The 22,343-nt window shown below is 52.7% G+C and overlaps 8 protein-coding genes across 8 annotated transcripts; 3 read left to right on the top strand and 5 right to left on the bottom strand.

Annotated features, from left to right (window-relative positions):
* Positions 1 to 354: 354 nt before the first annotated feature.
* Positions 355 to 2,842, top strand: GUITHDRAFT_162974 (hypothetical protein; the record flags this gene model as incomplete). The annotated part of the gene is made up of 11 exons (XM_005833448.1): positions 355 to 1,338; positions 1,392 to 1,499; positions 1,555 to 1,641; positions 1,689 to 1,775; positions 1,879 to 1,932; positions 1,982 to 2,038; positions 2,088 to 2,159; positions 2,203 to 2,264; positions 2,316 to 2,361; positions 2,411 to 2,518; positions 2,561 to 2,842. 11 exons carry the CDS (start codon positions 355 to 357, stop codon positions 2,750 to 2,752), a joined length of 1,857 nt encoding a protein of 618 aa, XP_005833505.1. The 3' UTR covers positions 2,753 to 2,842.
* Positions 2,843 to 3,414: 572 nt separating this feature from the next.
* Positions 3,415 to 4,538, top strand: GUITHDRAFT_70601 (hypothetical protein; the record flags this gene model as incomplete). The annotated part of the gene is made up of 3 exons (XM_005833447.1): positions 3,415 to 4,111; positions 4,151 to 4,344; positions 4,407 to 4,538. 3 exons carry the CDS (start codon positions 3,415 to 3,417, stop codon positions 4,536 to 4,538), a joined length of 1,023 nt encoding a protein of 340 aa, XP_005833504.1.
* A 172-nt stretch (positions 4,539 to 4,710) lies between these two features.
* On the bottom strand, positions 4,711 to 5,582 carry GUITHDRAFT_152393 (hypothetical protein; the record flags this gene model as incomplete). The annotated part of the gene is made up of 4 exons (XM_005833446.1): positions 5,492 to 5,582; positions 5,241 to 5,443; positions 4,894 to 5,191; positions 4,711 to 4,849 (listed from the first exon to the last, which is right to left on the bottom strand). Coding segments are annotated over exons 1-4 (537 nt in total), but the record flags the coding sequence as incomplete, so codon positions are not given.
* Positions 5,583 to 5,588: 6 nt separating this feature from the next.
* GUITHDRAFT_152392 (hypothetical protein) lies at positions 5,589 to 6,533 on the bottom strand (the record flags this gene model as incomplete). The annotated part of the gene is made up of 6 exons (XM_005833445.1): positions 5,589 to 5,617; positions 5,665 to 5,813; positions 5,876 to 6,117; positions 6,167 to 6,237; positions 6,288 to 6,432; positions 6,475 to 6,533. Coding segments are annotated over 4 exons (384 nt in total), but the record flags the coding sequence as incomplete, so codon positions are not given.
* A 2,748-nt stretch (positions 6,534 to 9,281) lies between these two features.
* On the bottom strand, positions 9,282 to 11,006 carry GUITHDRAFT_70514 (hypothetical protein; the record flags this gene model as incomplete). Its single annotated transcript, XM_005833444.1, has 3 exons — positions 9,282 to 10,043; positions 10,095 to 10,346; positions 10,413 to 11,006. The coding sequence occupies 3 exons, from the start codon at positions 11,004 to 11,006 to the stop codon at positions 9,282 to 9,284; spliced, it is 1,608 nt and encodes a 535-aa protein (XP_005833501.1).
* A 2,250-nt stretch (positions 11,007 to 13,256) lies between these two features.
* GUITHDRAFT_60149 (hypothetical protein) lies at positions 13,257 to 13,747 on the bottom strand (the record flags this gene model as incomplete). Its single annotated transcript, XM_005833443.1, has 2 exons — positions 13,257 to 13,508; positions 13,640 to 13,747. Coding segments are annotated over 2 exons (360 nt in total), but the record flags the coding sequence as incomplete, so codon positions are not given.
* A 1,238-nt stretch (positions 13,748 to 14,985) lies between these two features.
* On the top strand, positions 14,986 to 18,721 carry GUITHDRAFT_107724 (hypothetical protein; the record flags this gene model as incomplete). Its single annotated transcript, XM_005833442.1, has 4 exons — positions 14,986 to 15,186; positions 15,240 to 15,572; positions 15,620 to 15,995; positions 16,041 to 18,721. 4 exons carry the CDS (start codon positions 14,986 to 14,988, stop codon positions 18,719 to 18,721), a joined length of 3,591 nt encoding a protein of 1,196 aa, XP_005833499.1.
* A 354-nt stretch (positions 18,722 to 19,075) lies between these two features.
* GUITHDRAFT_94322 (hypothetical protein) lies at positions 19,076 to 21,037 on the bottom strand (the record flags this gene model as incomplete). The annotated part of the gene is made up of 6 exons (XM_005833441.1): positions 20,189 to 21,037; positions 20,028 to 20,138; positions 19,705 to 19,881; positions 19,528 to 19,650; positions 19,357 to 19,475; positions 19,076 to 19,091 (listed from the first exon to the last, which is right to left on the bottom strand). Coding segments are annotated over exons 1-6 (1,380 nt in total), but the record flags the coding sequence as incomplete, so codon positions are not given.
* Positions 21,038 to 22,343: the final 1,306 nt, after the last annotated feature.

Here is a 22,343-nt window from a genome sequence, read left to right as displayed (position 1 = left end):
GTACTTTACTCAAAGTTAAGTTAAAAATCAGTACCGTACGGTGACCGGGCGGCTGGCCGGGCCCGGGGCCCGGTCCGAGGTCACCGTCACAGTGGGCCGGGAGTCCGTGCCAGCTGCAGTGCCGCACTGCAATGCGTCGCCGATCAGGCCCGGGGCGCACGGCGGCGCGGCACACTGCGGCTCACACTGCCGCCTGGCAGGCCGTGCGGCTGGGCGGCCCGGGCCGAGTCGCCGACTCGGGACTCCGGGATCCGAGAGACTGGCAGAGTCGCCCGGCCCCCCGGCCCGGCCGGACGGCGGCGGGGGGACTCACCGTTACAGAAGTCGTTATCTTTGAAGAGACGTGTTGGGGCAATGGCGAGAGGTGGGGCAATGAAGGCAGCGGGGGTTTCAGCGATGGCGATCGCTTTCGCGCTGCTCATCGTCTGTATCTCAATCCAGCAGTACACGGAAAGGATTCAGAACGACTCAATGTCCGCTCCTCTTGGCAGCTCTGAGCTCCTCACAATCCAAAGCTTGATGCATGTTCCTGCCTGCGCAGCCGACAAGCATTGCAGGTCTGCATGCAGGTTAGTTTGTGACGAAGTTCGCATGAGCTCAGGAGCGCGAGACTATGCATCATCACTCATATCCTTTGGATGCTGCTCGTCATCTCCGGTTATTACCAAGCAAGTGACAGGTGCTCGTGAGACTCTGTTAGCTGAGGTTTCCAAGCTACATGCACATGACCGTCTGCCCGTCAAGTATCTTCGCAGCGGGAATTCACTGAAAGAAAATCTCGCAATCTTGAAACGAGAAGAGACGGCGGTGGCAAAAAGACTAGCGAAGCTCAAGCTGAAAGATGTTTTGCCATTCCGTGTCAAACGTGGAGGTCAACTAGCTTTTCAAGTGCAACCTCCTCTCGTCGATGGAACCAAACGGAACAGCACGACGACAGACCCATATGGTGTCGAAAGACAAGCAGAGTCAAAGGGAAAGCGAGATGCAGTATGGCGAGGCTTCTATTGTGTCGGTGCAGATTGTCCAGAAGAGAACGATTCATTCCAGACTTGGTCCGCCTACGAGGCATACCTCGCTGCGACCAACCAATTCGGTTTGCCAGTCTCGTTCCGAAATGAATCAAGTGTGAAGTATGTGGAATCCGACCCCTCCGAACTGGAAAGACTTTTGAGGGAAACTGAGATTATGGGATTGGGCGAACCATACGAAGAGGAGGAAGTGCTAAAAGATCCTGACACGGATGTTGAAAATCTCTATCAACAGTATAGATGGTGTGTTTTCAAATCCAATGATAATCTAGATGACTGCCTCAAGAAGCTTCGCGAACAACATCTTCAGGTTCGAATACCTCTGAGTATTGTTAGTCTGTTTGGTGTGACTCTACGTTTTAGTGGGAGTGGCAACGTATTCCGGGATGCATTCCCAATGTGACCGTGAATGCTTCTTTCCATCCTGAGAATGCATCTTATATAGCCAACGCGAATGCAAGCTGCCTGCAGGTAAGAGTTTGAGCTAAGATCTCAAATATGAGGGTTTCTCTGACCCTTGCACTAGCTTGTCCCAATGAGAACTTTGAGGACGTATGGGTATGACGTGGCAACAGGGAAGTACCCTATGGAAAACTTGACTGATGATCTAGAGGTCGGCAAGCTGAGCATTTGACTGAAACTTCTGACGCAAACCTACAGGAATTCCCTCCAAGTGAAGAAGCCATCAGGCACCTTCTGGGCGATGATTTGTATGCCAAGTATGAAGAAGAAGAGAGGAAATCCCTGGTGAGTTGGTCATTTTGGGGCTTCGGCTACTATCTATTTACTCTAATATCCCTTGTCTCATTTGCGACTCCAAAGAAAACAATCGTGAATCTCTTGTTTACAGACCCTTGGGGAAGCTCATCAACAGTTCAATCTTCGCCGTGCTGAGATTCGTAGGGTGGGAACTTGAATCAGGATGTCACTTGCACGCTGAAAGAGATTTGCAGAGACAAGTCTTCAAGAAGGCCTTCAACAAAACAGAGTTTGAATGGTGCCTACATCAGGTGGTTCTGGTGTGATTCTTCTGGTTAACGAACTGAAGTCAGTTTGTAGCACAAGCACGACAAGGACTTTCCAAAAGCTTGCACAGGAGACGGACGTATGTTTATCAAGAAACCCTATCAGGTGCATCTCTTAAAGTGTGATGGTTCCTAACGCTGTGCTGTAGGATCGGCATAAACCTCTCACGGCTCCGGAGCAGATCGTGGAAGGTGTTGCGTCAGCGATGAGGTGACGGCCATCAGTCTCTCGAGATTCTTCTCTTGACGTTTTCATCCTCAGGAATCTTGTAGGGGAAGATCGCGCGGCAAGGGTGGTGGAAGAAACGGTTGGTTATGCTGTCTGCTGGAGGTCGGTCGTGACTTAACTTCTGCCAGGGTACGGAAGCCGCAGGTCAGAGGCATCCAAACAAGTTCGAATATGGGCCTGCAGTGGTTCAGCCCGGCCATGTGGCTGCCGAGCCGGCCCCATGGCTGAGGATGAAGGTAGCTTGATGGAGATGCCGTGCTCTTCTTACAACGTTGCAGCTCATCAGGGACCAGCCGCAGTCAGTGGAGGGGAAGATGGCGCTGCTGAGGGATAGACGCCGACTCCCTGGCGTGAACGTGGACTCGTGGGGGGGAGCGATGCCTGCCTTGTACCATTCTAGGCGCGATCCCATCGCCTACACTCCGAACCAATGCTGTTCTCACTTCGTTGACATGTCGGAGTGGGCATGATACCATGAACTGTGCGAATAGTACTCTTCATACTCGAAACTTCAATTTTCTTAGTGGGATTTTGACTATGTACATTGCAAGCCTTGAATCAAACTTCATCCGAGTCTCCATTGCTCAATCTTGTTGACCTCCCTCCCTCCCTCCCTCCCCCCTCTCCCTCCCTCCCCCCTCTCCCTCCCTCCCCCCTCTCCCTCCTGCCTCCTCTCCCTCCCTCCCTCGACACCAGCTCTACACCTGGACGCCAAAGATTGCTATATAGGCACCGGTACTAAAATACTATGCTGACGGGGATAGTAAGGTGGGGTACTTCAAGGTCCAGGAGACAACAGGAAGCGAAGGGAACAGGAGAGGATGCGGAAAGAAAACAGCGAGGTTGTAGCAAGGACAAGAACACTCCATGCCGATTAGAACCATCCTGGCTGGACATTAGGGGCATAGAGGGTCATCGGAGAAAGCGAGGATGGGAGACGAAGCTAGGAGCAGGGAAGAAGAAGCGGTTGGTTGGGCTTAGTAGCTCTGGTTTGGATGGAGACCTTTACGTGACATGTAAAAGGATAAAGCGGCAAGAGGGAGCAGAAGCAAACCAACGAGGCGCAGCATCTCTTTCGCCTCTCCAACTGGATGACATTTGCTGTTGCAGGATGGCGAACCTCCCTGCCACCATGCATTCAGTTGTGTACGACAAGCGAAGCGACAGCGGCTTTGCATTCAAGAAAGACGTCGCGACCCCAAAGCCAGGATCCAAGCTGATCATTCTGAGGGTGCTGGCAGCCTCTATCAACCCGATCGACTACAAGCTTCCCGCGATCCCGGGCTCAGGGGTGGAGGGCAAGGGGGTAGGGATTGACGTGAGTGGAGAGGTGGTACACGCACCTCAGGGGTCAGGGTTCCAGGTGGGCGACCAAGTCTTCGGCTACTCGCAGAGTGGAAGTCTGTCGGAGTTCTGCGAATGTGTTCCTAGCAAGGTCGCCAAGAAGCCCCAGCAGCTCTCTCACATCGAGGCCGCCATGCTCGGAACCGCAGCTGGCACTTCCCTGCAGTGCCTTAGAGACTGCGGGAAAGTGACAGCAGGAGATCGAGTCCTCATCATCGGCGGGAGCGGCGGTTGCGGCACTGCGGGCATTCAGATCGCCAAGGCGATGGGCTGCCATGTGTCCACCATCTGCTCCACTAAGAACGCCGACCTCGTGAAGTCGCTCGGTGCAGACTTTGTGCACAACTACGACACTTCCCAAGGCCCTGTCCCCAAACTGCAGAGCGAGGACGAGAAGTTCGACTGCATCTACGACACTGTCTCTAGCCCCGAACCCCACGACACCGACTATGAGCCCCTCGCTCGCCCTCTCCTCCGCGAGAAGCGTCGCTCTCCTCTTCCACAGCCGTTGAACTCCAACGGAGCCAAGAGGCCCATGTACGTCGGCATCAATGGCGCCATCGTTGACTGGATTCGTGCCTTGGCTAGCAAGGTGCTGCCGTTCAACATCGAGCGCACGGCTTACAAGCTACACATGCTCAACCACTCGGCGGAAGACCTCGCGGTCCTAGCGGACATGTGCGTGCAAGGAAAGCTCCGATCGGTGAGGGGGAGGCTTGTAGACTGAGAGAGACTGACTTCAAGGTACAGATTGTGGACGAGAGAGCGTCGAACGAGAAGTTGAAATTAGGATCTGAAGAATCGGTCAAGAGTGCGTTCGATACTCTCAAGAGCAGGAGAACGACGGGAAAGCTTGTCTTCGGAGCCTCCGATGAAGTTTGGGAGGACTATCTCAAGACGTGCAAGAAATAGGACGAACAGCCTTTGTATTCTCGATCTTTCATCGAGTTAGAAACAATAAAGGAATGTCTTTCCTGGTGTGACAGGATCACACCTGCATCCATCATTGTGTGTCATGTTCTTTTTCGAGATCGCCAGGTCTCTCGCAGTATCTTGCTCTTCTCTTGAAACCTTGCTTCTCTCTCGCTCACAAGGTCAGATCGGCTCTTGGTCATCCGCAACTTGTGCGGAGGGGAAGTGGAAGTCAAGTCAGGCGACCCCATGCGCTCCAGGCTAAGCTCGTTGGATTGCATGTGAAACCTTGGCCGAAGCGAGTAGCCAGCCTGTGCCGAGGGTCAGGGGAGGAGGAGGCAGGGGAGGAGCTCACGGAGTCCTTGGGGGGGATGGGCTTGGAGGGCTTGAGAGAGTTGAGCTCTCGCCCGACGATCTTGCCGAACTTCTTCCACTCCCAGATCTGATCGAAGTCCTTGTTGTCCGAGAAGTCAGGCGGACATGAGCCTGGGCGGAGAGGGCTCGTGTAGACGTCAGGAAAGACAGAGCAGTAGCGCCTGTCCCGCCCGTAGGAGTTTGACCACTTGAGCATCATCTCCGGAGGTGCTTGCGACTCTGTCAAGAGCGGCTTAGGAGCAGCTTCGAGGCCAGGGATCTTCACGCCGGGGTTGAACCTGGCAAGAGCATGCTTCAACGAGAGAGACCTCGCCCTGCTCGCCTTACGGGTTGAAACTTCCGACTGGCTCCGGTTCGAAGAAGCGAACAAACTTATTGTAGGAGATGCCTGGCCCCGGGGTGTTGGCAGCGTCAGGGACTAGATTGCAAGCGAGCATGATTTCGAGATTTTCATCAAGGTCCTTGATCCCCATGTGAGCAACAAATTCCTTGAGATCTTCTTTGGTTAAGAATCCTGCCCGTTCCTTATCCTAGCCACAAAAGCTTTCATGATGTTTCCTCGACAACAAGGATCCTACCATGGAGAGAAACGCTTCTCTGATGTTTCGAGGATTGTTTCCAAAGACTTGATGTATTCTGTCACGCAGTCGACTTTGTAAATCTTTTGCCTTCTTCTTTTCTATAGGCGTAAATTGCCAACCGTCCTGCAGAGCTTTTGGTTAGCCATGTGATGACTGAAGGAGGTCCATACAGGATAGACAGCTTTCTCTGGATTGAGAAGGCTGTTGGACATGACCTCACTGTTCAGCTGGTCGTCAGGAAATTCCATCATCTGGGAACAAACTTGTCAGATGCCAAGACCCATGCAGACCTCCGCCTACTTCGCAGAACTCATGATATCTTGACGACGCAGGGTTGCAATCTCCGGTCAGTCATGCGCCTGCATCTCAAGAGAGACTCACTCAACTGAGTCGGATGCGTCTTTGTCGAAGGCTCTGACGAGGAAGTCGGCTTGAGCATCACTGAATCCCAAGTTCAAGCTCTTGAACCTGAACGCACCTTGTTCACACACGATCACCGCGCCCGCCCCCCTTCTCACCCCTCGAACATCTCAGCCCTCGACAGCCGTCCATTCTTGTTAGTTCCCCACATCTGAAAGAATCGCTTTGCGCCTCCTCGGTGAACATTCAGCTTGTGTCTTGTCCTGACCGAGACGGGCAATCAGACGCGCACGTGTAGCGTGAGGGGCTTGCCGTTTCAACGCGATGAGGTTGGACTCGATGACCTTGTCGTTCATCTCGAAGTCTGGTGCAGGCATTTGCAGCTGTCATGAGAGGAGAAAGTCATTGCGAGAGGAGAGGAGGAGCACCTCACCTTAATGCTCTTGGGAGTATCGAAGCTGAATTCTTGTCGTCTTCTGAGGGAGTCGCGGGGGACGGAACGAGGCTGCGCGAAGGACCTCGAGGAAGCAGCAGGAGGAGCGTCCTTGACATCCCTCGTGTCACTTCTTGATGACGACCTGCTTCCTCATCACCTCCAGCGCTCTCTGCCGTCACTTTACCTCCCGTCGTTACTCCTCGCCGCGTTCGTTTGGCCCGTGCTCGAGCGTTTCTTTGTCCTGCTGTTTGTCACGGTCGAGTCAATCGCATCGGATTCAACATCGCTTTGCTCGCTTCGTTTTCATTCACTCCTAACTGCTCCTTCTCCTCTGCTTGCCTCCCCGGCCGCCTTCTCCTCATCCATAATCCTCGAACACAACATCTCGCCACTCTCAGCCTTGCGAGCAGAGCAGACGATCCCACGAGTATCCTCCTCTTACTTCACTAGTCCCTTCATAGCCTCCTCATCCCTCCATTCCTTGTCCTCCCCCACATCCAGTCTCGTCAGACTGCCATTTCTTCTCCTGCACTCCCAACGGTCGACTGCTTTCAGTTGTATCTTGACGTGCAGCAACAAGCAAGAGCACGAGCTCCTATCAGCTCAAACATCCACCTGCTACCTGCAGGACATGCTCTCCTCCTCTTCGGTGTTGGTACCTCGTCATGCTGTCGTCTGCTTATCCGCCATGCGCGCTTCCGCCCCCGTCCATCGGCATGGCGGCCCTATGCTCAACTTCCAGTTTGCCTCAGGCCGCCTCAGAGCCCCGAGCTAACTAAAATCCTCTGAACCTAAACTCCGGCTAACTAAAAGTCGCAAGAGCGGCGGTTGCTCAAGGTGCTTTAGAGGATTCAATCATTTCATATGCTCAAGAGAAGGATTAACAGAGGAAGCTTCTCGCCAGTAGACGTGGAATGGTTTCACAAATACACAGAGAAGAATGTCGAAGCAGAGGCGCTGGCGAGCACGTTGGGTATTTACATCATTTCGCCTTCTTGGGGATGGGCGGCAGGGACGAGGAGTTGGAGAAAGCCGCAGGTTTCTGCGAGGGGAGGAGTGAGGAGACGGGAAGACAAGGACCAGGTCACCTTCTTAGGGATGGAGGGGAGGTCGCTAGAAGGAGTCTTTTTGACTTCTCCTGGTGCCTTTGGCTCTCCCTGTAAAAATCGTTGAGTGAGAACAAGGGGCCCGAGGCAAGTTGGAGGTCACCTCGTTGGGAGGAGCAGGGTCGATTTCCTTGTTGGCTTTCTTGGATGGGGGCGATGGCTCAGCATCCTCAGACGAGAACTTTCTCTTCTTCTCCTTCTTCGCACTTGGAGCTCCTGAAGTCTTAGTCTCCATCTCCGCTTCCTCGCTCTTGTCTCGCTTACTCTCCTGCTCCGCCGCCTTCCCGACTGGTTCACCATCTGCCTCCGTCACTTCGTCCCTGGATCCAGCCTGTTTTTTGTCATGCTGCTTCTTGCTCTTGGGAAGCTTGATGCTCAATTTCTTCGTTTTCACTTCTTTCACGTCCTCCTGCTCAACTTTCTTGTTCTTCTTTTCCTTCTTGGCATCGCTCTTCTTGTCGTTCTTGCTCTTCTTCTCATGCCTATCCTTCTTCTCGGCTTTGCTCTTCTGCTGACTGGCAATCAGCTCCGCTTCAAGGTCCCGAAGTCCTTCCGCTGGAGGGTTCTCATCCCCGTCTCCCTCCCGACGCAGCCTGTTGCTGCTCATGGGGACCCACTCCCCTTCCTCGTCCTGGGGCCACGTGACTCTGGCCCAGCCTCGGACTCTCTCAACAATCTGGCCATGGCGCCATTCGTGCAGGACCTCTGACCAGAGTCTGACCTGCTCAGGTTGAGGCTCACGAATTCTGTCGCTTCCTTCTTCGATCCACTCGTCTTCCTCGTCTACCCCCCCATCATATTTGACCAGCACCTTGTCCCCTTCCTTCTTCACGATCAACGCCTTCCACCACTCACCATCCGCAAGAACTTCAACCGGTTTCGGCTCCATCTCTGTGCTGCTCGTATCTGCAACTTGCGCCTTGTTCTTTCCCTTTGACTTCCCCTTGCCGGGCAACTTGAGCCGCATGCTTGCAGGAAATCTCTCGCTGAAGTGAACGTTCATAGCGCTGTAGCCCATCGGGTCTGCACTTTTCTTCCACCTTGGGAACTTCTTCAGGAAGTTGTTCACGTCTTTCCTCACGTTGGCCTTCTGCTCTTCGATGACGGCGCATCGGTCACAGCGGATGGTCTCGAAGGATCGAGGCATCGCGTAGTTCAACTTCCCGAAGAACTGCTGGGAGGCAACAGGCTCAAATCCCTCCGGAAGACACTCCTCGCACAACGAGGTCGGGCAGGCAACGCAGCGAAAGAGAAGACCGCCCGACTCGTGAGCAGTTCGCCAGCAAACTTTACACCGATGGTGAGGGCACACCCATCCTCCTACTGCCTGCCTCCGAGTCCCGTCATTCCTTATCTGCACGACACTCCACCCAGGAGTGCAGTCGACGTGCATGCTGGTCGGACATCGCACACAATTGAGCTCCGGCCGTTGAAGATGATGCTCGACAGCATCACCTGTGTTGAGATCGGATACATCCGCGCAATGGCACAAGATGCAGAAAGGCTGATGCTTGAACTTCTTCTCCATCTTCGATTCGTGCTTTGCTGCGGCATCCTCCACGGCCTTTTTCTGCGCTGCTTGTGCGTTCCTCTCCTCGTCCACACTCCACTTCAGTACATCATGGCCATCAACTTTCACAGTTCGGGCCTGCACTTGACGTTTGGTGCCAGCAAATGACGACCATTCTTGAGCGATCGACTTCTGAAGCTCTTTGGCTGTCTTGAAAGTTGCCTGGTTGACATCAGTCGAGATCCCCTTGATCAACCCTTCAAGGGCAGATGAGCCTTCGTCTCCCTTGTCGTCCTCGTTAGAACCATCTTGCGCGCTGTCCTCTGCCTGCTTCTTGTCCGCCTGATCAAACGAACGAGTTAATCCACGACCCTCCTAACGGCAGCATTCAATTACCTCAAATTCTGCGCGCTCTTTCTCTAGGTCAGCCTTGGCTCGATCAACGATCTCATCGAAGGATGCTGCTCTCAACTCGTCCACGTCCTTCGAATTGTCGCCAGATACGATGCAGCGCATCCCATACTCAATCATCTTGACGATCTCTGCCATGGACATTCCTTTTGGGCCCGACACTCCCTCCATTTCAGGCCCGCCATCCTGCATGACCATCGCGTTCATACAACTTTTGTTCTCTGCGACCTGTAGGATTCTCTGCTCAACGGTGTGTCTTGAGATCAACCTATAGACCGAGACGGGTTTCTTCTGCCCGAAGCGATGAGCACGATCTTGAGCCTGAGAGTCAATGGATGGGTTCCAGTCGGAGTCGTAGAGTACGACTGTGTCAGCTGCAGTTAAGTTGATCCCCAGGCCTCCTGCCCTCGTTGAGATGAGGTAGACAAAGTAGTCAGACTTCGGGTTTTGGAAGCAAGCTATCTCGTATCGCCTACGGGCCACGGAGGTCGATCCGTCCAGTCGAAGAAATTTGTATCTTCGAAAGTGCATGAAATCTCCCAACACATCCAGCATTGAGGTGAATTGAGAGAAGACTAAAACCTTTCTTCCCTCTTTCTGCAACTTCGTTAAAAGTTTGTCCAGCACTATCATTTTCCCAGAAGCCTGCACGATAGCCTCGTCGGTCCATCCGCTGTTCACGTCCGCCTCTTCAAACAGGTAGGGATGGTTACACACCTTTCTGAGCTGCAAACAACAGACGTCAAAAATTCTACAATACAAGATAGTGAAGAAAACCTGCATGACTAGTGAGTTCAATCGCTTGTACGCGTCCGTTTGCCCACTGCCTGCAAGACTTGCGCATTCTCCAGTAAGCATCTTGGAGTACCAGAATCGTTGCATTTCTGTGAGAGGAACTAGAATTTTGATTTCAGTCTTTGGTGGGATCTGCATAGATGACAAGACATCGCTTTTGAGCCGCCGTAACATGAGCGGCCCCAACAGCGCGTGTGCTGCTGACAACAACTTTTCATTGAGCGGAGAAGAATTCTGAGCATCATTCTCCTTCGTTGATGTTTCTACTTCACTCGAGTCTTCGGTTTCTTTGTCTTCAACCTCCTCCGGTTTGGAATTCGATTTCCATTCCTTGTCAAAAGTATCCGCATTCGATAGCACTTCTGGGTACAAGAAGTTGAGGAGGGACCACAGTTCGTGCATGTTATTTTGCAAAGGAGTTCCAGTGATCAGTAGTCTGTGAGAGGAACGTAACCTCCGCACTGCTTGACCCATTTGGGTCTTTTCATTCTTGATTCGATGAGCTTCATCGAGGACGATGTATCCCCAGTGAAACCTCTGGCAGGTGTACGTATCCGCAACCAGCATCTCGTATGTTGTGCACATCACGTCGAATTTGCCGTAGATGAGCTTCTCCCTCTTGATTCTTTCTCGCTCTGACTGTGGGCCATGGAAAGGAACAGCTCGAAGTTGGGGGCACCATCGCTTGATTTCTGTCACCCAATTATTCATGACAGACAAGGGGGCAATGACGATATGAGGCCCATCTTCTCCCCGCACAGTCTTCAGGAATCCAAGCAAGGATATTACTTGCAACGTCTTTCCGAGCCCCATCTCATCTCCAAGAATACCACCTGCGCCCGTATCGTGTTGATTGACAAGCCATTTGAGTCCATCGAGTTGGTAAGGATGCATTTCTCCGCCTTCGATGCAGTCAGGCTGCCTGTGAACCTGCCTCCTACCCTTGCCTGGCTTGTCTATCGGCAATTTCTTCACTGCAGCCTCCAGCTTTTTGCCCAGAGGACCTTCCACAGACCGCAAATGCTCTGGGACGAAAGGAGCGAACTTTTCCCAGTGTGAAAGAACAAACTTCGCTTTGTGACCATCACATATGGAACTCTGCGCTCTCATTGCAGCATTGTGTGCAGCACGATTCTCGTGTTCAGAATGTCCCTCCTTTGCTTTGACAGGAGCAATTTCACCCTCGGGCAGCAGATCTATCGCTCCGTCAGGTGCATAGTACAAGATCTCCTCTTCTTTAGTCGATCTTTCAGATTTCGAGTCATCGAACCTGTCTGAAAAAGAGAAATCGCTTTCCTCTTCCATCTTGATTTCATCACAGTCGGGTGCAAGTTTTGCAACTACAACACTTTCACCATCTGGTAGGCAAAATTCCACGTCGTCCTCGTCAAGTTCAATCACAGCATTTGGCCAGAACCGGTTGATGTACTCATCGCGAACCAGTTCGTCCAACGTTTGCTTCACTTTATATTCGGCACGGCTTTCAAATGCGGGGTAATTCTTCGAGGCTTGTTTGATGATTTGAGAGATTGAACATGCAGTGCTGAAGTCAGGGGCAAGCTGGATGACTGCTTCAAGGACGATTGCTTTCCAAGATCGAGTGAGTCTCCTCTTCTGCACCGTAGGTTTGCGACTACGCTTAGTTGGATCGGTATCAGATCGTATCAATTCTCCACCGGAATTAAAAAAGTCTGTTTGCACTCTGCTTCTTTTGTATCCGATCGATTGAAAGTTGTTCATCTGCTCTCTCCTCTGCCTGTCTTCTTCAAGGCGCTGCTCCAATTCTTGTTGATACTCTGCCATCAGGCGGGATGCCTCTGCATACAGGCTTTCTTTCTCCTCTTTGGACAGGGCATTCCACCTGTTCGACATCTCGGTACTGAAGTTTACATCTTCGCCTCGCGCCTGTAGTTCTTGCTTCACATCGTCCTTGATCTTGTCTCTGAATATCGCGAATGCAGAGGGCGGCTTCTGAGGCATTGGACGCTCCTCAAAAGCAGGCATTGGTGACCGTGATGTCGAGGAACCATTAGCAAGATTCTCATCTGACTGCCGTCTAGCTGACGAGACACCAGACGATCGGCTTTCTCTAGATCTCGAACGAGAATCTCTGGCATTCTGCTCCTTTTCTTCTTGCTTTCTTTGCTTTGCTTCCATCCTCTCCCGTTTTTCTCGCTCTTCTGCCTCTTTTTTGGCCTCTCGAGCCCGCTTTTTGGCTTCTTGCAGCTCGATTTTGAGCCTCTTCTCATCCTCTCGTAGCTCTTTCACTCTTGTCTCCTGGTCTTTCAATTCTTTTAGCTCTTGTTGCCTTTTTAATCTCTCTTCCTCATTCTGCATTTGAGTTGATGCACCAAGGAGTGTTGCAAAGCTCATATTGTTATTGAGCGGCATTCCAGAAGTAATCGTAGTGTTTGGAACGAGAGCAGGTGGGTACCAACTTGCCATGGCTCCTGAACTCGGAACGTTGGGCATTAAGGGGTTGGCTGTTGCTGTTGGTAGACCGCCTACCGGCAGACTTGAACTGACATAAGAAGGATTATTAACATCTTGCGGTGGAGTAACACCCAGCGCAGAAGGTGCAGCCGCTGGGGTCGAGAGTGGCAGCGTACCTACACAACCGAATACATGTCAGCTCAGCACGGCAAATCAAAGGCAAATCAAATTACCGGGATTGTTAGGGTACATCGAGCCCGTTGCAACCATTCCAGTAAGATTCTGTTGAGTTGGAGGGAGCGCACCGCTAATGCCACCTACGGGATATGGGTTCGCAGCACCGAGCAGAGGTTTCTGTGTGGCTAGATATTTGTAAGAACTTGCAAGAAGGAGCCTTTGTTGTTCCTGTGAGCGCTGTTCTGCCCATTTTCTGTTCCTTTGCTCCAAGATGAGATCAAGCTTTTTCTGTTCCTTCTTCCTATCGTCCTCGACTTCCTTCAACTTCCGCTCAAATTCCATAATCTCGGGGTTCAGTTCTATAGTAACTTTCTTTGATGCTGAGTCCTGATTTGATGTCCCTGACCTTATCCTTGAGCTTGAAGATCTGTTCCTCTTTCGCTTGGGTTGCAGCTTTTTGAAATCTTCGGGTACATGTCGAGGGCAGAAGGCCTGTGGTTCCGCATTTTCAGAAATTGCGATGTAGTATCCTTCACCACTTGCTCGTGCACAACCCACGTGAAAATTACGAGAGCATGAGCTTTCGTAACATTGCACAGGAGCGTCAAAAGGAGCATCTTTCTGTTTACAAATTTGGCATTTGAGCTTCAGCCTCTCCTTGGGGATATGTCTGATTTCGACAGGACTCATTGTGGAAGTATTCACTACGTGAGCTTCTGGTATCCATATCACGCAAGACAGATGTGCAAAAAATTTGCCATCAAAGGTTGGTTTCAAAGCTCCGCCCTGCCACATAGCTCCTTTTAGTATTGTAATTGTGCGCCAAGGAAGTACCTTCTTCCCGCACAGGACACACATCGTACAATCAGCCTTGGGTGGATTCGCATCGGGAGCATCGGCTGTACATTGCAAGCAACGTCAAGAATGTATGCAAGACAAGGATGCATCATACCGCATAAATCACAATACCAAGGGTCGTCTCCAGGATACGGTCGTATGCCAAAGCAACCCTGGTGTACGACGAGCTTGCCTGCACTAGGAGTCAGACAAGCATGTAAGGTGAAGGGAGAGGGATAATCTACATGCGTTGCAGCAAACAGTGAGATCTCCTTCGTAACAATCCTCCTTGTCACAAACGGAGCATGCGCCAAGTGGCAGCGCTTTGATATCTGGGTCGGGAAGCTTTGTTTGGATTTCGTCCCCTGTTTCGAATTCTAGTGTGTACGGCTCCTCTGCACTCGGGTCCAACGCTTTGATAACTGCGAACATGTGAATGAAGAATCAATAAGACATCGATAACGAGATCACCAGCGGGATACCACTTCCCATCATCGTACATAACTCTGACCCTCCTCCCAACCTTCCATGTGGAATTGTCGGTCATGGTAAGCAATCAAAGGTTCTTCCGATGAGAAGAATTTGAGAGCAATGTTCAACTTCTGGCCTCCTCAAGCTTGTATGATATACTTTGGCATGTGCCACCGAGCTCTTCGTAATGTGTACAGATCACGAATGCAGTAAATTTTGTGCGGCCTCAAAGCCAATAATGTGCTTTGATACGTTTGATACGTTGTGATGAGCAACAGTCTTGTATTCGTCACCAGTGATCCAACCTCTTCGTTCCAACTCTAATCACGTGGTCAACGCGCTTAGAAGCGGCAGATGAGATCCATGTTCAACTCGGCAGGGATGAGATGTCAGCGGTTCAACTGAACATGTTATCCACGATGCCCGCGCAAGACGATCCCGCGAGTCAGAGCCGCTTCCATCTCACTCAGTCTTCATGGTTCGCCTGCTCTAGACTCCTGCAACTCGCCGTCATGGGTCCGGTCCTCTGCTGCCCCTCCTCCTGCGCTCCCTTACTGCTCACCGCCCTGCCGCCGCAGCCTCGTCTAAATCTCACCGTTACAGCGGTTACACACATGCAACCCTGGCAGTTTCAGATAATCCGGTCTCGGCGGGCCTCACGCCGCCACCGGGCCCGCGCAGGGACCCGACGAGACCACCTGCTGAGGCGGACTCAGGACAAGACGTAGCTCAGCCTAGGGAGGGGAAGGAGAAGGCGGGAAAGGAGAGGGGCAGGAGCAGGTGCTCTAGTCAAAGCGCGGCATGCACTAAGCGAAGATCAAGGAAACTCGTTCGAAAGGCAAGCAATACACCTGTAGTGACTTGCTTCACTTGCTTCCATCCCCTTGATTCAGCTAGCTCCTTGCTCCGCCAAGTTCGTGGAAAAGTCGTTGCTTCCGAAGTCTGGGTTGTAGCAATGAGCGCCGAGCAGCCTCTGTCTGGATTGCTGTCCGAGTTTATCAAGAGAACCAGCGGAGAGCAAGATGTTCTGTCCCTGTACCAAAGATTGCAGACTCATTATGAGGATCAATCATCCAAGAATGTTTTGGAGGACGAAGGAGCCTCTGAACCCCAAGAGTGGTGTGAAGCAGTGAAGAAGCAATTCGACGGAGTTCTGGTAGCATTCGTCTCCTGATTGAGATTGATGTTTGATGTACTTGCTCATTACAGGAGACTATCATCTCTCATCTATCCTCTACCAGTCAAGACTTGTTGTCGGCTGCGATCAAAATGGCGACGCGCATCGCTCACAACAGCGATCTTTGCTCACGTTTCACTGGAAATCAGGTCAAGCTGACAGTCACGAGGATCTGTGAGATATCCATGACAACCACAGACAAGACCATTGCTGTCTTGTCCATGTGGTTTATTTCCATGCAGAACTTCAGTGCTGCACAGATTTCCAAGTCAGCCGACGCCATGTTCAAAGCCGCAATGAATGCTTCGACGTTTTCATCCAAGGTTGTTCAGCTAGAGAGTCTGAACGCGATATCAAGATTGCAGGTTGTTCCTTACACCCTCTGACATGAAGCTGTTGATTCTGGTACCAGGAGCAAGTCTCACAGAAGATTTCCATCAGGAACGCTGTTGGCAACGAGGAGCTTGCAAGAGGATGGCTGCACGTGATCTATACGAGCCTCTTCAACGAGAATGAAAAAGTCAGGAATCAGGCCTTGAGTATCTGCCCCAAGATTGCCAACCTCCTTCTTGCCTTGGACAGCACTGCGAGATTGCGCCTCAACGATCAGGCTGTCGAGGACCTCGGGAAGGAGCCTGAGGGGATGCTGCAAAGGCTCAAGGCTGTGGAATCTGAGCTCCAGAAGGAGAAACCAGATTCTGCCATCAAATCATACATCAGAGGATGGGGCTGGCTCTGTGGCTTTCTCGGTGGTAAGCTGGTCAAGAGCGGAAAGATCAACGACTATTGTGAGCCCTGACATGTACGTGACTTGGTGCTTATTCGTCTTGCAGTGAATTTCATCCAAATGGCATTCTCATGCCAGTCACCAGATATACGTCAGGAGGCTTACAAGAGTTGGTTGTTCCTCGCCAAACTTTTCTCTGACATGAATTCAACGTTGGCGCATCCGAAGCGACTGGAGCTCATAATTGCTCCAATCAGAAGCACTCTTGCACATGACTTGAGCAGCCGTGTCCGCCGGTCTGCCATGGGAGTCTGGACACAAATAGTGCAAATGCTCACCAAGAACAACGGGATGGGACGAAACAATACTTTTGAAGTCGCCTTTACCTCGGTGTGTGCCATAGCCCTCAAGGATAAAGATAGCAGAATTCGTGGAGAAGCCTTGAAAACTTTGAAGGGTCTTATGGAAATGCAATCAGATCAAAGTGTTGACAACAACGGCACCTCCGTAGCTAGTGCAGCCTCTTTGGAATTCAGCTTGTTTGCAAAGAATATCGATGCTTTTTCAGATTTCTTATTCCTTGTCACCTTGGACCAAAATGAAGAGGTCAAAGAACTAGCTGGACAAGGATGGGCAAAATTGTTTAACACAATATCTGGTCAATTCGAGCTCCAAAGCTGGGAATCAGCGAAAACAGCGATGCAGCAGCTCTGTTCCACTTTGTTGAAAAAGCTTGTCAAATCTTTTGAAGAGAAGGATTTTACTCCATCGTCCTCCTTTCTGACTGTGCATCGGGTTCTGGATTGTTGTTCACGACAGAGCGTAAGTGTTCATGCGATGAAGACTATGATGGTGCAGCTCGATTTGTCATCGGTCATCTGTGACGTTCTTGACAAGGAAAAGTTCCAGCCAGTACAAATGAATGTGGCGGCATACCTCAGTGTAATCTTAGCGATGTTCTCATCGCCAGAGGTCGAGTCTCAAGTTGGACTCACTTTAGAAAAGTTGTGCCAGCACCTGTCCACCGAAGTTAAGTCGTTACGGAACCTGTTCGAAACCATCGGGACGCTGCGGCACTGGAACTTTGAGTCCAGCCATCCACGGGACGTGAAAACAAGGCTGGAGAGGAATTTAGTCCTGTGTTGGATCAAGGCTACGGATTCCTACCTTGGATACCTACACGATTTTTCTGTCCGTGCGTTGGCATCTCCTGCCAAGACAAAGTTGCAGCTTCCAACCTGTGCATTCATACTCGGACAAATGCTCACTTTGTTGTCGAGCAAGGATGTCGATGACGTGAGAATTGATGAGAAATCTCCCTTTGAACTGCTCAAGTCAAGGTGGTTGGACCTGTTCGTGAACATGAAGCGCGTCAGCATTATACGTCATGGAACAAAGCTTGCGGCTGCGGAGAAGATTGCACAAGAGGTTTTGAGAGCGATGGATATCTCGGATGCAAGTCTGCCCATGGAGTTCTTGTCTTTCATCATTCAGAATTTCACGGAATCTGACAGTTTCGAGGTTGTTCAACATGCTAACAAGCTGCAAGGCTCGAGGCCTGCAGGGATTGAAGGCATGCTAGCTCCCATCTCAGCCGTATGCACCAAAGTTGTCGAGTTGTGGTTTAGCCTTGTTGGAAGCGATCGGATGAACCTGAATCTCTTCAAGACCTGTTTGCGCTGCTTCATGCCTTTGCTCGACCAGATGAGCAGCACAGAAAATTTCGTCAACTTTCTCACTCAAGCCAAGCCGGCGATGCTGCAGTGTCTGAGAAGTTGTAACCGACATGAAACTGGCAGCAAACTCCATCAACTTCACCATCATGGCTCTGCTGGAATTGCAGATGAGGTCGAGCTGGTCTGGGGTAAGCTGATGCAAGCTCTGGCTCGCTGCTTCCCATGGGGCTCGTCGACTGACGAGCTGCTGGCGAGAACTTCTGACATGTTCGTCGTTTCCATGGAAGGGAGCAACGTGCAGTTGAAGAACAAGGCGCTTGACACGTGGAACGGAACCTTCGGCAAGTCAACAAGTCTGCTCAAGATCGATGACGCGCTCATGAAGCTCCTTGTCAAACTGTCTAAGCGTGTCAAAGTCTCGTTTCCTGGCAACCAGCCGCTTGACGCAGAAGATGTCAACGTAGACACGGGATCGGACGAGAGGAACCTGAGCCCGGTGACAGCTGAAGCGACGTTGACTCAGAGCTTGAGCTTCTCCCCCGCAAGGCCCGTGACAGCAAAAGGAAGCCTCCTGGCCCAGCAGGGGAGCAGAAATACAACGCCCGTGAGAAGCTCAGCAGAGAAGAAGCGATCGACCCCAGTCAGTGAAGCCAAGGCCGGAGGCTCCGACGACCCCCGGCAAGAGTTCGTGCAGATAGCTCATGCCAAGAGAAAGCTCGTGCTGACCGAACACCAGAGGGAGGTGAGAAGCCAGCAGAGGGAGGCAGCTGGAGTTGTCCTCAACTACTCAGGGCTCGAGGACGCCGAGTCGCGATGGGGAAATTCCGTAGAGGAGGCGATGCTGATCCGCAGCGATTCTCGTACTCAATGGTCGGAGGCGTCCAGGCACATGGCAGAGGAGACGCGAGGGAGCGACAAGCATGAGGGGGCTCGTGGGAGGGTGCGGGGACGGGAAGAGCAGGAGCAGGAGCAGGAGCAGGAGGGCTCTCCATCTGCTGCAGCTGGTCTTCCAACGCCCGAGACCGTCAACGCCGCCAAGCGAGGGAGACACACGGAGAAGCTGCAGGAAGTGACGCCGACCAACTTCACGCCGCTGCTCTCAGAGCTCTAAAGGGTCAACAGGGAGGAGGGAATGTGTGTGTGAATCATTGTACGACTGCTTGCAAGCAGATTAAAGAAATCGACACAACAAACTACTGGATTAAAGTGCACATCTAGAGCTGCAAACGTGATAAGGCGACAATGTGGGCTCGTTGAAACCTCCTCCATGTCCCTTGCTCTAGTACGGAGCATTGCGAGCTCCTCCTCCTTCCCTCCCCTTCTTGACAGGCCCAGCCCCGGCTGGCTCCTCCTCAAACTCGTCGTTGAGCTCCTGCCCAACGGCTTCCTCTTCATCCTCCCCGAGCACCAAGTCGTCCAACATCTCCTCGAGGTCAACCATGTCCTCCTCCTGCACCTCAGTCTCCTCCTCGTTGGTGTTCCTGCCATACAAAGTAAGGAGCATGCAGACGAACGTGATCAGAGGTCGAGGAGGAGAAGCAAGTGAGAAGTTTGTCTGGAGGAGGAGGAGGATGAGGATGAGGAGGAGGAGGAGGAGAAGGACGCGGCAAAGAGGAGGGCGATGATGCGAGCTACGAAGACGGGGACAAGGACGAGAACAAGGACAAGGAAGGGGAGGAGGGAGAGGGGGACGGGTGGGGGGTGGGGGCTGGAAGAGGAGGTAGAGGAGGAGGAGGAGTCACTCACGTTGGCATCTCGATTTTGCCGTCGTCGGTGATGCGGAACTTGGAAGGATCTTTGTAGACGTTGACGCGCTGCCTGACCTCGGCATCTGTCTCCACATCCTGCAGGAATTCCTCATAGTCCTGCCAGTCAAGCGTCAGACCCTCACCCCCCCCGAGGTCTATCCTGCTCCACCTGCTCCGCCATCTTGTGGAGCGACTTGTAAGTCCCTTCCTCCTCCTCCTTGATGATCGATCGCAGCTTCCAGAGGCGTCGGCGCCTCCTCGCCTCGGGGTAGAGTTTCTTGATCACCACCACCTGACCAGCACTCAGGTCAGCCTCCCCCTCCTCTGCAGCAGTTAGCACGCTCACGTCAGGCAGCTGCAGCTTTGGCCACTCCTTGGTCTCGGCCTCGTTGAAGACAGCGGCAGTCAGGTCGTACCCCAGCACGGTGTCGCCCGCTTGCAGAACATTCCCAAGATGCGTCAGGGAGTGAAAGATCTGATCGTTGCTTCCAAGATCTCGAGTTCGAGCGAGAGTGAGCTCTGCCTGCTCCATTCAATGAGCGACTTCCTCCTCTCCTCCTCTCCTCCTCTCCTCCTCTCCTCCTCTCCTCCTCCTGATCCTCTTCTACTCCCCTGCCCACTTGCTCCTGCTCCTGCTCTTTCCCCTCATGCCTGCCGACTGCTTCTCACCTGCCGCATCTTGCCGTTGACGAGGCCGGTGGGCTCGACGTCGATGATGGTGTACTCTGTTGCTTGCTTTGTTGACATGAGGACACCGCGAGGATGGCGGTAGAAGATCTCCTGCTCGACAGTGAGACAAGGGAGGGGGCAAGCCGGGGAGAGAGGGCTACCGGTCTCAGCTCCGCCCTCTTCATTGTCAGGGGGTCCAACAACTTGACTGACTGGGTGACTCCGATGCAGAGCACGAGCGGTCCCACGTTCCCTAATGTGTCGTGCTGCTTGGGGTGCAGGCAGATTATGTCGTCCTTGCACACGGGCAGGATCTCGACGGAGAAGGTGTACTTGGCGTTGATCTTGTTGTTGTTGAAGTCCTCGGAGATCAGCTTCTCGCTCGCGCTCTTCATCCTGCAAGGCACGACGGTGTTGACAAAGTCTTGGAACTTCAGCGCATGGTGGCGGTGGAGGAAGTAGAAGTCGATGCCGTCCGGCACCTCCTTCACCGACACCGTCTGCTGGTGGGCCTTGTACTTGAGGATGAGCTGCTCCAGCAGGTAGAAGGTCCTCTTGTGGTCCACCTTCTGTCTCACCTGCACTGCTGCTCTCCAGGTGTTCTGTGCTGCCACCATGTGGCAGTTGGTGCACTGGAAGTTGTGGATCACGACCTCGACCACGAAGACTTGCTGCAGGATCACCCCGCTGTAGACCTCCTTCTGCACCGTCAGCTTGAGCTTGAGACGCTTCGAGTGCGCTTCCGTCCAGATGAAGGAAGCGTCGATCAGCTTCACCTTGTTCAGCCCCTTCACCCTCTTCAGGCAGATCTGCAGGAGCTCCTTGCTCTCCGGCTCGCACACGGTCCATGCCTTGGGGGGGTTGAGGTACCTGCCGCATGCTCGGCACCGCTGGAGGGGGACGCTCTTGGGGATTCCTTCGGTGATGTCTACCCGCGTTCGGATGCAGTTGGGGCACATGCTTGACGGGTTCCAAACCATCGGAACTCCGCACATGCAGCACAGGACGGTAGCCTGCGTGCCTGGGATGAGCTGCTGCCCACCTCCTGCCCGCACGTCGGCGAGAGCGAGAGCAGATGCGACATCCATGGCTGACGACATCCTGCGAGAGTCGGAAGGACTGAAGCCCAGGGAGTGAGCAGAGAAGGTGAGGAGGAGGAGAAGGAGGAGGAGACGAGAACCGCTAGAGCAACCTGACTTCAGTAATCCACAAATCTTTGACTGTTTGCCTGCAATGTGCCTCCTTGCTGTGATGGAAGAGCTCAAGGCTTCAATGTCGTCCAAGGCGGTGGCTGCGTCACAGAGGTGAGAGACAAATCTTCCCGTCCTCCACTCAGGCAAGAGTTGCAGTCGAAACCGCCCAACGTCAGGTCATCTTGACCTGCTCTGATGCTGTGTATTTCAACCCTCTAGCAGACTCAAACAAGCCTCTCCTCCACTGCAGCCATGACTAACCATGAAGCTGCTTCAACGGGGCCGTGCATACATCCATCTTGTCTCTCCTACTCCCACTACATTGTTCTATCGTATCCTCAACCAGCATATCTCCTACGACTGTAATCGATCCACACTCTTTGCCTGTCATCTCTCCCTGCATTCTACAGCTTCTCTCCCCGACTTTTGAGCTTCCTCTGTTCCACTCTCCACCATGTCCTTCTCTCCCCCCCGGCATCCTCAACTCTTCTGTCTCTTCCCCTCCCGCCATCTCCCCCACTATGGCTTATGATACTTGCACGTGCCCTCGCAGCGTTACATAAATTTATTGAAATTCTACCTTTTCCTGCATTTCTTTGTTGAGACAAAAGCTGAATTTTATTGAAATTTTATTGTTGTCCGTCCGATCCCTGGCATCCCGGAGTCCGATTACCGTACTGCATCCGAGAGGAGTCTCGAGTTCAAGTTTGAGATGCCAGTCATCACTGAGTCACTGGGAGTCAGGCCCGGGCCCGGCCGCCGCCACCCGGTCACGCGACGGTCACCGGCCGGGCCCGCGGCGGCAAGTTCTGACCGATGCGGCGAGTAGTCACCCGGGGAGGGCCCCCCGCTGCCAAGGCACTCAGTGACTGCAAGTTTCCGAACCGTTCGGAACTTTGGAAGCCTTCGGAAGTTCGAGGCTCACGGCCCGCGGCGGCCGGGCGAGCACTTCGGCGGAGTCGTTGCCGACGGTCATGCCAGGCTGCCCCCCCGGGGGGGGCTCTCAGTATCCCAAAGTGACTAGTCCCCGTATAAAGTAATGCAGATATCAGTCATATCGACCTCAGCTGCAACATACCGTACCGAATCTAATGCACACGAAACAAGGATTGAAGAGCCATGA

This window comes from Guillardia theta, assembly GCF_000315625.1.
Source record: "Guillardia theta CCMP2712 unplaced genomic scaffold GUITHscaffold_30, whole genome shotgun sequence".
Classification (NCBI taxonomy): Eukaryota; class Cryptophyceae; order Pyrenomonadales; family Geminigeraceae; genus Guillardia; species Guillardia theta.
This window is presented reverse-complemented; position numbering and strand designations above follow the sequence as displayed.